At 41.9% G+C, this 16277-nt stretch overlaps 1 protein-coding gene across 1 annotated transcript in view; it reads right to left on the bottom strand.

Annotated features, from left to right (window-relative positions):
• Window positions 1-262: 262 nt before the first annotated feature.
• RFX6 (regulatory factor X6) overlaps window positions 263-16277 on the bottom strand; it is a 53103-nt gene continuing 37088 nt past the window's right edge. The window contains exons 14-19 of the mRNA XM_075126192.1: window positions 12849-12966; window positions 11496-11618; window positions 9600-9809; window positions 6901-7413; window positions 3829-4047; window positions 263-967 (exon numbers count right to left, since the gene is read on the bottom strand). Of these exons, the coding sequence (XP_074982293.1) occupies window positions 792-967; window positions 3829-4047; window positions 6901-7413; window positions 9600-9809; window positions 11496-11618; window positions 12849-12966 (1359 nt within the window). The 3' untranslated portion in view covers window positions 263-791. The remainder of the gene's footprint in view (window positions 968-3828; window positions 4048-6900; window positions 7414-9599; window positions 9810-11495; window positions 11619-12848; window positions 12967-16277) is intronic.

The raw sequence follows: 16277 nt of genomic DNA, 5'->3' as shown, positions 1-16277 counted from the left end.
GATTATGTGGCAGTTTCCATTTAATTTCAGTTATCTGGCAACAATATCAGGCGGTGGTATGAAATATTTAGAGGATAATGTTTGCAGTCTCTAAAGGTAGGATTTAAATAAGAAAGGTGTTTAAATTTTTATTATTACTATTTTAAAAGAAACAAACTGCCCTAAAACATGATTAATTCTTGTGGACTCTGACTTTAACATAAGTAGGAGCATAAGGCACTAAGCATTCGAAATTGACATTTTAATGCACAACAGTAGAAAACTTAAGAATTTTGATTTAGATTGATTTGAAGCCGTAAAAAATTGACCTTGTAAACATTTCCATAGGAGGTAGAACACATACATTTGACTATTTGTCAAACAAGAGAAAGTAAACAGTGACTCTGCAATCCTAATAAATAACAAGCATCACAGGCATTAAATAAACAATTTTTATACAAAAAAGGTTTACGTGAAAGACTGAAACAGTGTATTTAATAAATTAAAAATGGGAAAAATCATCTCTTCACAGCCAAGTCATGTCTGCAAGAATCGTTGGTTCTTTCTGCTCAGCCTGAAGTTATGACTTCAGAACGGCATTGATGCTGACAATTTCTGAGCAACTCATGGGCAGGGCACAATCTGACTACAGCTTGTTTTCTGTGTGGGTGTTAATATCTTCATGCTGGGTTCCTTAAGACCAGTTTTTAATACTTTTTCATCCCAGTCATTGATGGGCTTTGACAACTAACAAAACCACCAGAGGCTAGAAGTGGAAAATAAGTGTAAAAAAACAAAATGCCTCTCCTAATTCAGGTGTCTCCAGCAGCCGCTCCCATGAAGACCGTGGTGATTGGTGGTAAAGATGGCACCATCTCTCTGTTGGGCTGCCCATGGGAGTCCAGCGTTTCCTGAGAGGGATACTGGTTAGATGTTCCGTACATGCACTGGGAGGAGGATGCAGCTATTGCAGTTTGCATATTAGAAGCTGTGAAAAGAAAGGTAACTATCACTGCACGTTGTCTGTTCGATTCTATCTTAATCTACAGTTTACTTTAATTAGGTACAGGCCTGTATTCAGACATGCCATCTCCCTAAACACAGGTAATGGGGAGGGCAGGGGGGCTGAAATCTGAACCCATTCTGGATTCAGATATGAATTTCCCAAATGGCTCCTCTCTTTCTAAAGGGATAATCTAAAATCCCAGATCTGAAGGAACATCTCTGAATTTTTAGGATGTTACAAATCCAGCTGAACTTCACAGCAGGAGGCCATCTCTAACACAAGGCGTGCAAAATGAAGCAGGTTTGCTATTCCTCCTCCTCCCCCATCAAGCATCAGTCATTCCAGTATTGATTCTTAAGGCTTGTCTACACTTACAGCCCTGCACCAGTGCAGCTATGTTGCTGTAACGCTTAGTGAAGACGCTAACTGCACCAATGGGAAAGGTTCTCCTGTCAGGGTGGGTACTCCACCTCCCTGAAAGGTGGTAGCTAAGTTAACTGGAGAAGTCTTCCCGTCAACATAGTGTGTCTACACCAGGAGTTTGGCACCAATGGGAAAGGTTCTCCTGTCAGGGTAGGTACTCCACCTCCCTGAAAGGTGGTAGCTAAGTTAACCGGAGAAGTCTTCCCGTCAACATAGTGTGTCTACACCAGGAATTTGGTCAATACAACTGCAACGTGGCAAAGTCACACCCCTGAGCAACGTAGTTATACCAACATATGTTAATAGTGTTGACCAAACCTCAGACTGCACCACTGCCTCTAGGTGTAAAAAATCAAGCCTTCCACCTGGCAAATATCATCCCAGGACACAAAAGGCTCTTGATGAGGACAATCCCTAGAGTGTTTTTTCGCTGCTGAAGTTTCTCTTAAAGAAGCCAGCCAGCCAGCCAGCAGTGGCTATTTGGAAGTCTCCAGAAGAACCATAGTTAAACACTGTTTGGGGATTTCTTTATGACTGGCACAGGTGAATACAGCTCTTTAAGACGTTATTGCAAGGAAAAGAACAAGGGCACAGTTAAGTGGCAGGATGAGTGGGCAGCTGTCCATTCGTAGATTTGGGGAATCATTTTTAGTCTGACTGTCTTGCCCAAATTGTTGCTCACACTTATTAGCATGATTGTTCTCACAATCAGGAGACTGTATGTGCCAATAGCAGATTAAATGTTTTCAGACTTGCCAACAGGGATACCTGACTGGCAGCCACAGAATTAGTGTACAGTTCCACAAAATTTTTTGCATATTTCAAGAGTGTGGCCCTTTTAGTCAAAACTAGTTTAACTAGAAGACAGATGCAAATCTCTTGGAGAAAGTGGGCAAGGAGGAGCCAGAAAGAGAGCTGGGGCGATCATACTCAACCACATGTGGAGGATAGCCCTGAGCATTTCAACATTGCTAAGTCTTGAAAATTGCTAACCATTAACCGTTAAAAAAGGGAACATCACCAATAGCAAGTTATCAAGACTCAGGCTTCAGTGGTTTGGAAACTCCAAGAAAAGGCATGATCTAGTAGAGTGCAAGTGAGATGTGATTCAGGCTGAGCTGAAAACAAATGCCCTGTTCTGTGAGCATTTTTGAGATTCTGAAAAAAATTCCCATCCTGAATCGTGACAAAAAATCAAAATCGCAGAAATTTTCCAAGAACTGGCAGAAATATTTTACAGTTTGGGTGAATGAAAACATTTCATCGTGATAACGTCAAAATATTTTGTCTGAATGTCAGTCTTCCCCCACCCACCTTTAAAACCTTTTTTAAAGTCTAAATAACCAACATTTCTAAATGAAAAGTTATTTCGACTCAGAAACCTCAAACTTTTTGTTTCAAATGTCAAAACTGGATATTTTGGCAATTTAAAAACTCTCCCCCCCCCAGTGTTTGTGTTATTGTCATGTGAATTCATAAATTCATAGATTCCAAGGCCAGAAGGGACTACTATGATAATTTAATCTGACCTCCTGTGACCTCCTGTAAACTATGATAATTTAATCTAACGCAGGCCATAGAACTTCCCCACAATAATTCCCAATGCACAGTTTTCAGAAAAACATCCAATCTTGATTTAAACATTGTCGGTGAGAATCCATCACAACCCTGGGTAAATTGTTCCAGTGGTTAATGACTCTCAGCATTAAAAATTTACACTTTATTTCCAGTCTGAATTTGTCTAGATTCAACTTCCAGCTGTTGAATTGTGTTATATATATCTTTCTCTACTAGATTGAAGAGTCCATTATTAAGTATTTATTCCCCATGTAGATACTTATAGACTGTAATCAAGTCACTCCTTAACCTTCTCTTTTTGGGAGATTCATTGAAGCTTGAACAGTTTCAGTTTCTCCCAGCTGGCATTTTTGGACCAAAAAAAGTTTTGTTGAAAAATTCCTGACCAGCTCTACACATGAGCTATCTAAAATAGAAGACATTATTCTTGCCTCTTTTGCCTGTTTATTGCACAAGATAAGCAGAAAAGTGGGGAAAAGAAATCAAATAGCTGAGGTCTAGAAGCAAATACATATTATGTATATAGAGCTTAATTATGCTGTGATTTACATCTTCCTTGCAGTTCTTCTGACCCCATTAATAATATTGAATCAAAATAAGGGTCTAGTATAATGCAGCTGACTTCCATGGAGTTAAAGGGGGATGAACTAGTCCTTTATTCTTAATATTTACCTTTCCAACCATCTTGGGATCACACAGTTCTCACTCTGGTAAAACTCACTGACATCAGTGAATATTTTGCCTTAAGTAAGGACTACAAGATTTGGCAAAGGTGTTTAGACTATACTGTATTAAGGTGTCACCAGGTTCATAGTGCTTGCTTGATCATCAGAGGTACTTACTTATGGGGGTCCGACAGACTATTGAAGATGAGGAATCTGTATAGTATGAGCCTGCCTGTTTTCTTCCATTGTCATCTAAGATGTTGAGTGGGTCATGAATGTCATTGTATGGCGGCAGTGGTCGAATGCTGCTTACACTACTGATTACAGAAACATGCTGATCCACCATTGAGCCAAGTCTGTGGGATTCTGGGTAGTTTATGTTGTTTCCATAGTATCCTATTGACAGGAGAAAAAACAAAAAAGTAAAATAAAATAACTACATAAAAAAGAAAGGTTTCAGAGTAACAGCCGTGTTAGTCTGTATTCGCAAAAAGAAAAGGAGTACTTGTGGCACCTTAGAGACTAACCAATTTATTTGAGCATGAGCTTTCGTGAGCTACAGCTCACTTCATCGGATGCATACCGTGGAAACTGCAGCAGACTTTATATACACACAGAGAATATGAAACAATACCTCCTCCCAGCCCACTGTCCTGCTGGTAATAGCTTATCTAAAGTGATCATCAGGTTGGGCCATTTCCAGCACAAATCCAGGTTTTCTCACCCTCCCCCCCCCCACAAATTCACTCTCCTGCTGGTAATAGCCCATCCAAAGTGACAACTCTCTACACAATCACAGAGCCTAATAACATCAGCCACACTATCAGAGGCTCGTTCACCTGCACATCCACCAATGTGATATATGCCATCATGTGCCAGCAATGCCCCTCTGCCATGTACATTGGTCAAACTGGACAGTCTCTACGTAAAAGAATAAATGGACACAAATCAGATGTCAAGAATTATAACATTCATAAACCAGTCGGAGAACACTTCAATCTCTCTGGTCACGCAATCACAGACATGAAGGTCGCTATCTTAAAACAAAAAAACTTCAAATCCAGACTCCAGCGAGAAACTGCTGAATTGGAATTCATTTGCAAATTGGATACTATTAATTTAGGCTTAAATAGAGACTGGGAGTGGCTAAGTCATTATGCAAGGTAGCCTATTTCCCCTTGTTTTTTCCTACCCCCCCCCCCAGACGTTCTGGTTTAACTTGGATTTAAACTTGGAGAGTGGTCAGTTTGGATGAGCTATTGCCAGCAGGAGAGTGAGTTTGTGTGTGTGTGTGTGTGTGTCCCTGGAAAAAAAAAGGGGGGGGGTGAGAAAGCCTGGATTTGTGCTGGACATGGCCCAACTTGATGATCACTTTAGATAAGCTATTACCAGCAGGACAGTGGGGTGGGAGGAGGTATTGTTTCATGATCTCTGTGTGTATATAATGTCTGCTGCAGTTTCCACGGTATGCATCCGATGAAGTGAGCTGTAGCTCAGGAAAGCTCATGCTCAAATAAATGGGTTAGTCTCTAAGGTGCCACACGTCCTCCTGTTCTTTTTATAAAAAAGAAAGGTTGCTCTAGTGGCTTAACTGCATGACCGGGCGTCAGAAGATCTGGGTTCTACAGCCATCTCTGTTAGTGCCTAGCAGCGCGACCATGGGAAATCCATTACCCCTCTGTGCCTCTGTTTCCCCATCTGTCAAATGGAGGTAATAATACTTCCCAGGGGCGCTGTGAGATTTCAATTAATTAATGCTAGTAAAGTGCTTTGAGAACTGCTGACAGATCATGCTCTTGAAGAGCAAAAATGATTATCATCTCAGATGGGTCAAAACCAAACGCTTGCAGCTGAACCCACTGGATTTTAGGTAGTACAGGATTAGCATCTCTAAGTTGAAATTCATTGTTCCAGGTCAGCTCCAAAACCAGAAGGGGCCAATTTTCTGGGTTCCTGTCATGCTGGAGAGAAAACCTAACTAGAACAGCCACTCTTACAAGAATTTGGTACAGTGGAATGCAAAGCAAAACACTAACTTTTATATGGCCTTCAATTCAAACTTCAAACCCTAGCTCAAATATCTGGATCTAGTTCCAAACACGGCTTCTTCATTTTCTATTTATCCTTGTTGTGTTCTCTTGAATATGTATAGGAAAAACTAAACAAGGATTATTTATAGAACTAATATAAATTAGCTACAAGTCACTGGTTGTAGTGATTATGCTACAATAAATCCAATATGTAAAATCCACTTCTTTTAAGTTTTCCCTAACTAGCTACAGTATGTAGTTCTTAGTGAATTCCTTGGCACACAGCTTATTAAACACTAAGGCATTATCTATGTGCAATGAAGAGGGAAGAGAATCTAAAAACTTGCCCAAGATTTTGGCACAGAGTGAATCTTTCAATGTAAAGTCAGAGTCAAACCTATCTCAGCCACAATCAAGTAGTCAGAGGAGCATCTACTCAGCTTCATATCCCTAATTCAATTCTGTGCTTTTGAAAATTTGACCCATAATAGTAAACAGATTTTGAAATGGATGGCCAAGAAAAAAATACAAGAGAAGAAAATTCTAATTATAATGGTATTGCATATGTGCTGTGCCTTTCATCCTGAAGGACCCGAAAGCACTTCATAAACTGATCTACAAGTCACAGTCCCAATAGGAATCATTTCACCGACCACATCTCTAGGGGTGGGACATGGCCACTGTTTTAAGTTCACAGCAATCCACACTAGGACCAAAATCCTGAATTGCAACCAAGCTGTGCTTTAAGCCACTTTTGTTTTGCTACCCTCGCCTAGGGGCAAGCTGGCCATGGGACTTGTCCTGGTATTAAGAAGAGCAACTTGAGGGTTGCTCCATTTGATACCAGCTGCCGAAGGGGCTCTTCCAGCAATGGAGATTGCTGAAGCACAGAGACATGGGCCTTTTACTCCCTTTATGCTCGACAGGCCAACTCTGCTAGAGGGAGGTTAGCACAGGAGCTGCTAAGGCACTCTGTGCCACCCGGGTATCCCCCAGGGCAGTAGGAATAGGGAAATCAATCCTCAAGTAGCTAGTTACACTGGCTTTACAGTTGCTTTGTGTCATCAAAGCAGTGGCAACCAGCCAGGGTGCACAGGAGGATTGAAGTTGTGGACAGGAATTGAAGAACACCTTATGTGCAAAAGACAAAGAGCAAGTATTCCCTCTGGGTATGAATAGATAATCCGAGAGAAAAGAAGATGATTATAAAGATTAATACCATTGGAAGCATTAGGGGGATATGTTGCTCCTGGACAGGCAGCAGACACTGAATTGCCCAGGAAATTGAAGCTCCCAGTGTTCAAAAACTGCATATTGTGTGTGTCCTGTGTAGTCGAGGAGGGACCGTAGTTGGAGGGAGACCTGGGATTGTATGGAGACACAGCACAACTGCTACTGAAGTAGTCTCTGGAGAACTGCTGCTCACTCAAGGCTGCGAATCGACTGTGCTCTGCCCTGTGGTGATAAACTCCTGAAGGGGTAGGGGTCTGGGGCCTGAACATGGCCTGGTAATTGGAATTGCTTCCATAATAGCTCTGATTGGTTTGTGACAAAGTCTGGTAAAGGGGCTCTGAATAGGAAGAGCAGTGTGAATGTGTGGATAACACTGGGCCTACACTTGGCGGTCTCCCAGCCATTGGGCCCTGGTTGATAACACTTCCTCGATTGGCCATGGCTGGGGAAATGGGTGGAGTCATCAGATGACCAGTGCTTTGAGAGAGCTCCAGCTGACCTGAAAGAAACAAACATTAGTGTTTGGTAGAGTTCATGCTGTGATATTCTCAGATGCTGACTAGAGTGGGTTTTTCTAAAACTGTAAATATAATACAGTGGTGAGTGTGTAGAGGATCTGTGGGCCCTCAGTTCAATCTCTGGTGTGCTGGCCAACATGGCAGCCACCACATTCAATGGAGGAGGGGGGCACCTCTGGTATTCAAACTGCTGTGGACCTCAAATGTTTGAAGCAATGATGCTTCTATCCACTGCTCAAAGGAAGTTCCTCCTGAGCATCTGAGGTCCACAGTGGTTCAAATCTACAGATGTGCTTCCACTTAATGTGACAGCCACCCTCTACTGGTTAACATACCAGGACTGAACTGGGGAACTCTAGAGCTAAAAGCATGAGCAGCTCCAGCTCCAGGGCAAATGCTCTGCAGCTAGTGACTGTAACAACTCATATCCTCTTTGAATTGGCTTAGGGGGGACCCATAACACAATCACCAGTTGATTACATAAAGTTTACACACTGTTATTCCCCCTTTAGTAACTATAGACTAAAAGAGCAATTATATCAGTAAAGAGAAGATACTGATGCATAGAATCACAGAAACGGAGGGCTGGAAGGGCCCTTGAGAGGTCATCTAACCCAGCACCCAGAGCTGAAGCAGGACCAAGTGTACAAGACAATCCCTCACAGGCGTGTGTCTAACCTGCTTTTAAAAACCTCCAATAAAAATCTCCACAACCTCCCTTGGAAGCCTATTCCAACGTTTACCTATCCTTATAGTTAGAAAGTTTTTCCTAATATCTAATCTAAATGTCCCTTGCTGCAGGCAGATTGAGCCAATTACTTTTTATCTTTCCTTCAGTGGACATGGAAAACAATTGATCCCTGTCCTCTTTATAACAGCCCTTCACAATTTTGAAGACTGTTCTCAGGTCAATCCTCAGTTTACTTTTTTTTCAAGACTAAAACATGCCTGTCTTTTTTAACCTTTCCTCAAAATTCAGGTTTTCTAAACCTTTTATCATTTTGTAGCTTTCCTCTGGATTCTCACCAATTTGTCCACCTCTTTCCTGAAGTGTGGTGCTCAGAACTGGACACATTACTCCAGCTGAGGCCTCACCAGTACAGAATAGAGCAGAGCAATTACCTCCTGTGTCTTATATATGACACGCCAGTCAATACAGAGTTGACTCATATTCAGTTTGTGATCCATTATAACCCTAGATAATTTAGAGCTATTAGAGTTATTCCCCGTTTTGAAGTTGTGTGATTGATATTTTTTCTTTCTGTGTGAAGTACTTTGCACTTGTCTTTATGAATTTCACATTGATGAAGTCAGACCAATTCGTAATCCTGTCTTCCAAAATGCTAGCAACCCCTCCCTGCTAGCTGTAATTCACAAATTTTATAAGCGTGCTATCCACTTCATTGTCCAAGTCATTGATGAAAATATTGAATAGCACTGGATCCAGGAAAGACCCTTGCAGGACCCCACTTGATAAGTCCTCTGAGTCTGACAGTAAACCACTGATAACTACTCTTTGAGCAAAAGTGCTGACTCTGTGGGTGCTCTGGGGCTCAAGCACATGCGGGAAAAAATAGTGGATGCTCAGCACCAACCAGCCATTGTGGTTCTGTGGCCCTAGGGCTGGCCATCAATCAGCTGTTCGGTGGGCCCCAGGGCTGGCTGTCAATCGGGGAGGGGCTGGTGGGAGGCACTTGTGGGAGAGGGTCAAGATGAGCGAACAGTGGGCAGGGGGACATCGGGGGAGGGGGTGGAGTCGTCGGGGAAGGGGTGGAGTGGGGGAGGGAAGAGGCGGAGCGAGGGCGGCACCTCAGGGGAAGAGGCCCAGCAGGACCAGGTCCTTGGGGGAAAGTAGGGGTGGAGCACCCAGCGGGAAAAACAAAAGTCAGCACCTGTGTCTTTGAGTATGGTCTTTCAACCAGCTCATAGTAATTTCATATAGACCACATGCGGTTATGAGAATGTCACATGGAATGTGTCAAAAGCCTTACTAAAATCAAGATATATAATGGCTACAGATTTCCTCTTATCTAATAACCCTGTCAAAGCAAATAACCCTGTCAAAGAAGGAAATTAGGTTGGTTTGCCATGATTTGTTCTTGACAAATCCATGTTGGCTATTCCTTATTACCTATTATTTTCTATATGCTTAAAAACCGATTAATACCTGTTAGCTGCATATTTTCACTGTCCCCAGTGGAGAAGGGGTTCAAACCAGAATATAAACTGCTGTGCTGGTTGGCTGACAATGACACATACGTTTGCTCTGCAAGGCACTCATTTTTGACTGAAGTGTCACTAGGAAGGGTAGCAGCTTTGTTGCGGTTTGCGAGGAAGCAAGAGCTTGGTGATGCGGTAAAGGCAGCTTTACTTGCATCTGGAAAAGTATAAGAAAATTCTTTTCAGAGTAGCAGCCGTGTTAGTCTGTATCCGCAAAAAGAACAGGAGGACTTGTGGTACCTTAGAGACTAACCAATTTATCTGAGCATAAGCTTTCGTGAGCTACAGCTCACTTCATGGGATGCATTCTTGATTGTGGTTGTATGCATATATAGCATGTAAACTCACTGTCCATATACATCAGCATGTGAACCGGCTGATGAGAATACAAGGGGCCTGTTAGTGATTCATTAACATTGTTTGATCACTTATTTTAAAACAAAAATCCTACAAAGCCTCCAAATTTGACTTAGTCAACATATGCAACTTTATTAGTGTCACTCTAGTCTTCCCCTTCCCTGCTCAAATGCCTTCCATTGTGTTCTATGTCCATAGACCTACATCATAACAGAAGAACTGCTCATAAATGAAGCAATACCGGTAATCATTTGGGTCAAATGTATCCCTCTGGAAATGTCATTAAAGTAAGTGGAAACACTCCAGCCATGAAGTCAATTGAGTTACACCAGGAATGAATTAGGCTTATAACATTTAATCCTTAATCATATGAAGGGTGGAGGAGGGGAGCTCAAAAGCCCATAAAACTCATACATTTTACAGTGTTGCCTGGCAAAACGTACTTGTTCTTTTTAGTACTTCTCAAGTTCATTGCTCACCCTGGGTGAAAACCTGGCGCCAGTGAAGTCAATGGGAGTTTTGCCATTGTCTTCAATGAAGCCAGAATTTCACTTCAGGTCCTCAAGTCCCACCCGAGTCCCCAAGTTGAATGCAAATTTTTCATAGCACAAAACTCTGTAAAGCTGAATAATAATAATAATAATAATAATAATAATAAATAATAAAAGGCCAATTTCCCCCTCAGATTAAATCAATGGGAACTGCTTGTATTAAAGAGCAGAATTTGACCATTAAGAAACGAAAAGCTGAAGACTGATTTCATTTAGACTGGTGTAAATCCAAAGCAACTCCATTGAGCCCAGGTCTCTGGATTTATATGGTGTAAATGAGACTTGAATTTGGTCCAAATACAATTTCTTGAGCTTTAACTGAGCTTTATTCACCTCACAGCAAAGTGCCTGGAGTATGATAAAAGTGTCAAGGTTAAAGTAGAATGATAGCTGGAAATGCTTAAAATGCTCTTTTAAAATTCCTGTTGTGCCTTTGCTCATATTAATACTTCACCAAGGATACATTTACACTGGAATAAAAGACCTGCAACATGGCCGCAGCTGGCATGGGTCAGCTGACTCAGGCTTGTGTGGCTCGGGCTGTGGAGCTAAAAATTGCTGAATAGATATTTTAGGCTTGGGCTGGAGCCTGGGTTCTGGCACCCTCCCCCTTTGCGGGGTCCTAGAGTTTGGGCTCCAGTCTGAGCCCAAACGTCTACATAGCAATTTTCCAGCGCTACAGTCGGAGCCCTGCAAGCCAAAGTCAGCTGACCCGGGCCAGCTGTGGGTGTTTAATTGCTGTGTACATGTACCCTAAAGGTGCAATACGGCTCCAGTCCTGTAAAGACCTTAACTTTAAGCATATGGGTAGTCCAACTGGAGTCAGCGAGACTACTCATGTACTTAAAAGTTAAGTATGTGCATACGTCTTTTCACGGTCTGGGCTTAAATAAATAAATAAAAACAAAAGGAATCAAATGTAACAATCAAGTTACCCAAATTCTTCATATACTTGTCCAATAGATTCTGGAGTTCTTGTTCTTTGTCATTGTTGAACTGGGTCTCCATGGCTAGCAGGATGTACTCATCTAGTAGCATACGGATCAAATGAAAAGAACCTTGGTGGGGGTGGAGGGAGAGAAGAGAGAGTGTAACGAAATTATCTTTGTGACCATCTCTCAACACTTTACAAGAAGCAAGTGAAACAAACAAATAATTGTTGGACTTTAAATGACCTGCCAAGACCAACAAGGAATAGTGCCTAACTTTTCGCTCTAATCTCTGTTTGCACTGGCCCACCTAGCTCAATATGTTTACTATCCTGTAGGCTATTTGGCCACTAATTACATCAAAGAAAAATACTGATGAAAGTGAGACATGCTTTATACATGAAGAGGGCACACACTGGAGGTAGATAAGGCTGCACTCCGCTAGAATGAGCCTGACTCTGCTCTATTTCTGTTTGTCTTGTACTAAATAACCAGACAATGGTCCACAGAGTCCTGGAGTTGATTTCAAGGAAACAACACATTCAAACCAGATCTCCCACTATAGCCTTTTCAAATATCATTTGAATGAAAAATAAAAATGTAACTTCCAATACAGAGATCAGCTGAGAAATGATGCGCTAACTGTAATTTGTGCTGAAAAAATTTCTAATTTAGAAATATCAGTTTCTAAAGGACGTTTCTAAAGTGTCTAAAGGACACTAAAATGTTAAAAGCTTCAAAGTATATGAAGTGTGAACTTGAAATCTTAAAACAAATAGGAGCAGGATGGTGTGTGTGATGTTCATTATCCCAGAGCTAAACCATAAATATATTTTGTTAAATTCCTGGTAAAACGGCTTGATGTGAAAAACAATTATTTTTGCCAAACTGATTCAGATGTATTATTCTTATTTAAAATCACTTATCTGGACCTCTTTTCTTGGGAAATATGATTGTGTATTTTATTGCCAAGTTAAGTAATCATAATATTACCTTGTTCTTACATAGCACATTTAATCATTATTATTTGTGGTATTATTATTGTTATTTAGATCTCAGTACTTTACAAAGGCCAGTATCATTATCCCCATTTTATATGTTGGGAAATTAACTCCTAGCACTAACTCAAAAATGACAAAGAAATATCAAACCTTTAAAAACTGACATTAATCCTAGGGTACCAACTAATTACTGCTAAGAATGTTCTTTAAAAATGCAGTTGGCAATGTATATAGAATAATTGTTTGGGCTCTGGTCAGAGAAACATTCACCAGAAGACAATTCCATATGTTTGGGAAGTCTGGATAGAGTTCCAAGCAGGTAGTTCATAAAGGAGAGGTTTTATAAAGCCAAGGGTACCAAAACTTGATGCGTTGTTTAGGGTGAGATTATGCATCACTCGGGCACCAAAAAAGCTCCATTTGAGAAGGAAATCTTGAGCTCTCTTCTTCAGTGACCTCCCATTTTGTTTGCTTGCCTAAAAGAGAAAGGAAGAAAGAGGAATCTATAAGTAAATTATGTTGACTCCTGCTTGTCGGGAATCTTATTCAGCCTGTGCACGTGGCCACACAACACAGCAGGGGAGACAGGAGAGTGGTGTCTGCTTGGCAGTTCACGGGATATCTTGGGCAGTCTGGCAGGACAGTTTGGCTGCATGACACACGCTCTGCAGTGCACATACTTGGTACTTCAGAAAGGATTAGTGCACGCTCTCGCTAGTGCAAGCAGGCTGGGGACCCAGCCAGGCCTCCAATGAGGCAGGCTGCTTTCCCTTTTGGCTGTGAGCTGGATGGTTTTTCTGCTGGGCTCCTGTCCTAGTACTCAAGATAGTAATACCGCTCTACACATGTATAGGTAGAGAGGAAAAAACTCTTTGCACTGTATTATGCCACCTACAAACAAAGAGCTGGAACTGATGATCCCTGTGCTTAAACTTCATATGTATACTATTCAGTGGGCCATCTCGCTTGTCAAACAACAAAATGGGAAATCTAGTATCCTAACACTGGGGCTTTTAATACTAGCGGCTCATTGTTGTCACTTCACCCTGACAGGGCTTTGCTTCATGTGCTAACATTATAACCTGTCACTTTTGCAAACAGAAAGAAGCGGTGTTGTGAATTTGACAGTGACTGCACTTTAACATGAACAGAAGGTAGAGGGCAATGGGAGGATTACATGTTCTGTAAATGATTAGCTCTGACTCAACTAATCTCGACTCCTATGGGGGACTATTGGTTGGGTTTGTTTTTAACTAACCCTGGGAAAACAACCCTGGAAGCCATCCCTGCTTGCCTTTGTATCGTATTACATAATAGATGCTAAAGGGGGATGATCTCCTATCTTTTCTGCCTGCTTTGTTTATCACTGATTGTCTAAAAGAATATCCCACATCACATTTTAGATTGTAACAGTCAAATTCTGCCTTCAGAGAAGAGGGCTGAAACCTCACTTAAATCAGTGGGAGTTGTGCATTTGTGTATGTAAGACAGTAAATATCATAATGCTGCTTTATAAATCCATGATACGCCCACACCTTGATTACTTTATGTAGTTCTGGTCGCCCTGTCTCAAAAAAGATATATTAGAATTGGAAAAGCCACAGAGAAGGGCAACAAAAACAATTAAGAGTATGGAACAGCATAAGGAAGTGTTATTTACCCCTTCACATAACACAAGAATCTGGGGTCACTCAATGACATTAATAAGCAGCAGGATTAAAACAAACAAAAGGAAGTACTTCTTCACACAACACACGGTCAACCTGTGGAGATCTTTGCCAGGGGATGTTGTGAAGGTAAAAACTATAACTGAGTTCAAAAAAGAATTAGCTAAGTTCATGGAGATAGATCCATCAATGGCTATTAGCCAAGATGGTCAAGGATCAACAATTATGACGAGATAACTGGCTCTGTGGATGAGGGGAAAGCAGTGGACGTGTTGTTCCTTGACTTTAGCAAAGCTTTTGACACAGTCTCCCACAGTATTCTTGCCAGCAAGTTAAAGAAGTATGGGCTGAATGAATGGACTATAAGGTGGATAGAAAGCTGACTAGATTGTCGGGCTCAACGGGTAGTGATCAATGGATCCACGTCTAGTTGGCAGCCGGTATCAAGTGGAATGCCCCAAGGGTCGGTCCTCGGGCCAGTTTTGTTCAATATCTTCATTAATGATCTGGAGGATGGCATGGATTGCACCCTCATCAAATTTGCAGATGACACCAAACTGGGAGGAGAGGTAGATACGCTGGAAGGTAGGGATAGGATACAGAGGGACCTAGACAAATTAGAGGATTGGGCCAAAGGAAATCTGATGAGGTTCAACAAGGACAAGTGCAGAGTCCTGCACTTAGGATGGAAGAATCCCATGGACCGCTACAGACTAGGGACCGTATGGCTAGGCAGCAGTTCTGCAGAAAAGGACCTAGGGGTGACAGTGGACGAGAAGCTGGTATGAGTCAAGAGTGTGCCCTTGTTGCCAAGAAGGCCAATGGCATTTTGGGCTGTATAAGTAGAGGCATTGCCAGCAGATCGAGGGACGTGATCATTCCCCTCTATTCGACTTTGGTGAGGCCTCATCTGGAGTACTGTGTCCAGTTTTGGGCCCCACACTACAAGAAGGATGTGGAAAAATTGGAAAGCGTCCAGCGGAGGGCAACAAAAATGATTAGGGGACTGGAACACATGACTCATGAGGAGAGGCTGAGGGAACTGGGATTGTTTAGTCTGCGGAAGAGACGAATGAGGGGGGATTTGATAGCTGCTTTCAACTACCTGAAAGGGGGTTCCAAAAAGGATGGATCTAGACTGTTCTCAGTGGTAGCAGATGACAGAACGAGGAGTAATGGTCTCAAGTTGCAGTGGGGGAGGTTTAGGTTGGCTATTAGGAAAAACTTTTTCACTAGGAGGGTGTGAAGCACTGGAATGCCTTACCTAGGGAGGTGGTGGAATCTCCTTCCTTTGAAGTTTTTAAGGTCAGGCTTGACAAAACCCTGGCCGGGATGATTTAGTTGGGGATTGGTCCTGCTTTGAGCAGGGGGTTGGACTAGATGACCTCCTGAGGTCCCTTCCAACTCTGATATTCTATGATTCTATGATTCTAAGGATGCAGTCCCACGCTCTGAGTGTCCCTAAGCCTCTGACTGACAGAAGCTGGGAGCAGACAACAAGGGGTGGATCATTCAATAATTGCCTTGTCCTGTTCGTTCCCTGTGAAGCATCTGGCACTGGTGAATATCAGAAGACAGAATAGTGGGCTAGAGGGACAATTGTTCAGACCCAGTATGGCTGTTGTTATATTATATGAGGGCTGAATTAATCTCTAAGGGCTCTATTCAGCATTGTACTTAATAATAACAATGCCTATTTCTTATATAATGCTTTTTATCAGTAGATCTCAAAGTGCTTTACAAAGGAGGTCAGTATCATTATTCCCATTTTACAGATGAGGAAACTGAGGCACAGAGAAGGGAAATGACTTGCCAAAGGTCAACCCACAGATCCACGGCAGAGTCAGGAATAGACCTCAGGTCTCCTGAGTCCAAGTCCAGTGCACTAGCTACTAGATTACACTGCCTTCCCTTAATGTACTCGCTTACATTAAGGAGCTCAGTAAGATGATATAAGACGTTAGCATTACAAACCGTTATATTTTCAAGCAAAAATAATTGAAAAAAAGTTCCTCTCTCACTGGAAAGGCTTGATTCAGGATTTGGTATTTGACTTGAGATCACTGATCTCACTATCAGCTGAAGCACTGAATTTTCCTTATCTCTTTGTTCTTCTAGAT

The sequence above is a fragment of the Caretta caretta genome, chromosome 3 (assembly GCF_965140235.1).
Source record: "Caretta caretta isolate rCarCar2 chromosome 3, rCarCar1.hap1, whole genome shotgun sequence".
Taxonomy (NCBI): Eukaryota; Metazoa; Chordata; order Testudines; family Cheloniidae; genus Caretta; species Caretta caretta.
Note: the sequence above shows the minus strand (reverse complement) of the source record. Positions and strands in the feature narration are given on the sequence as shown.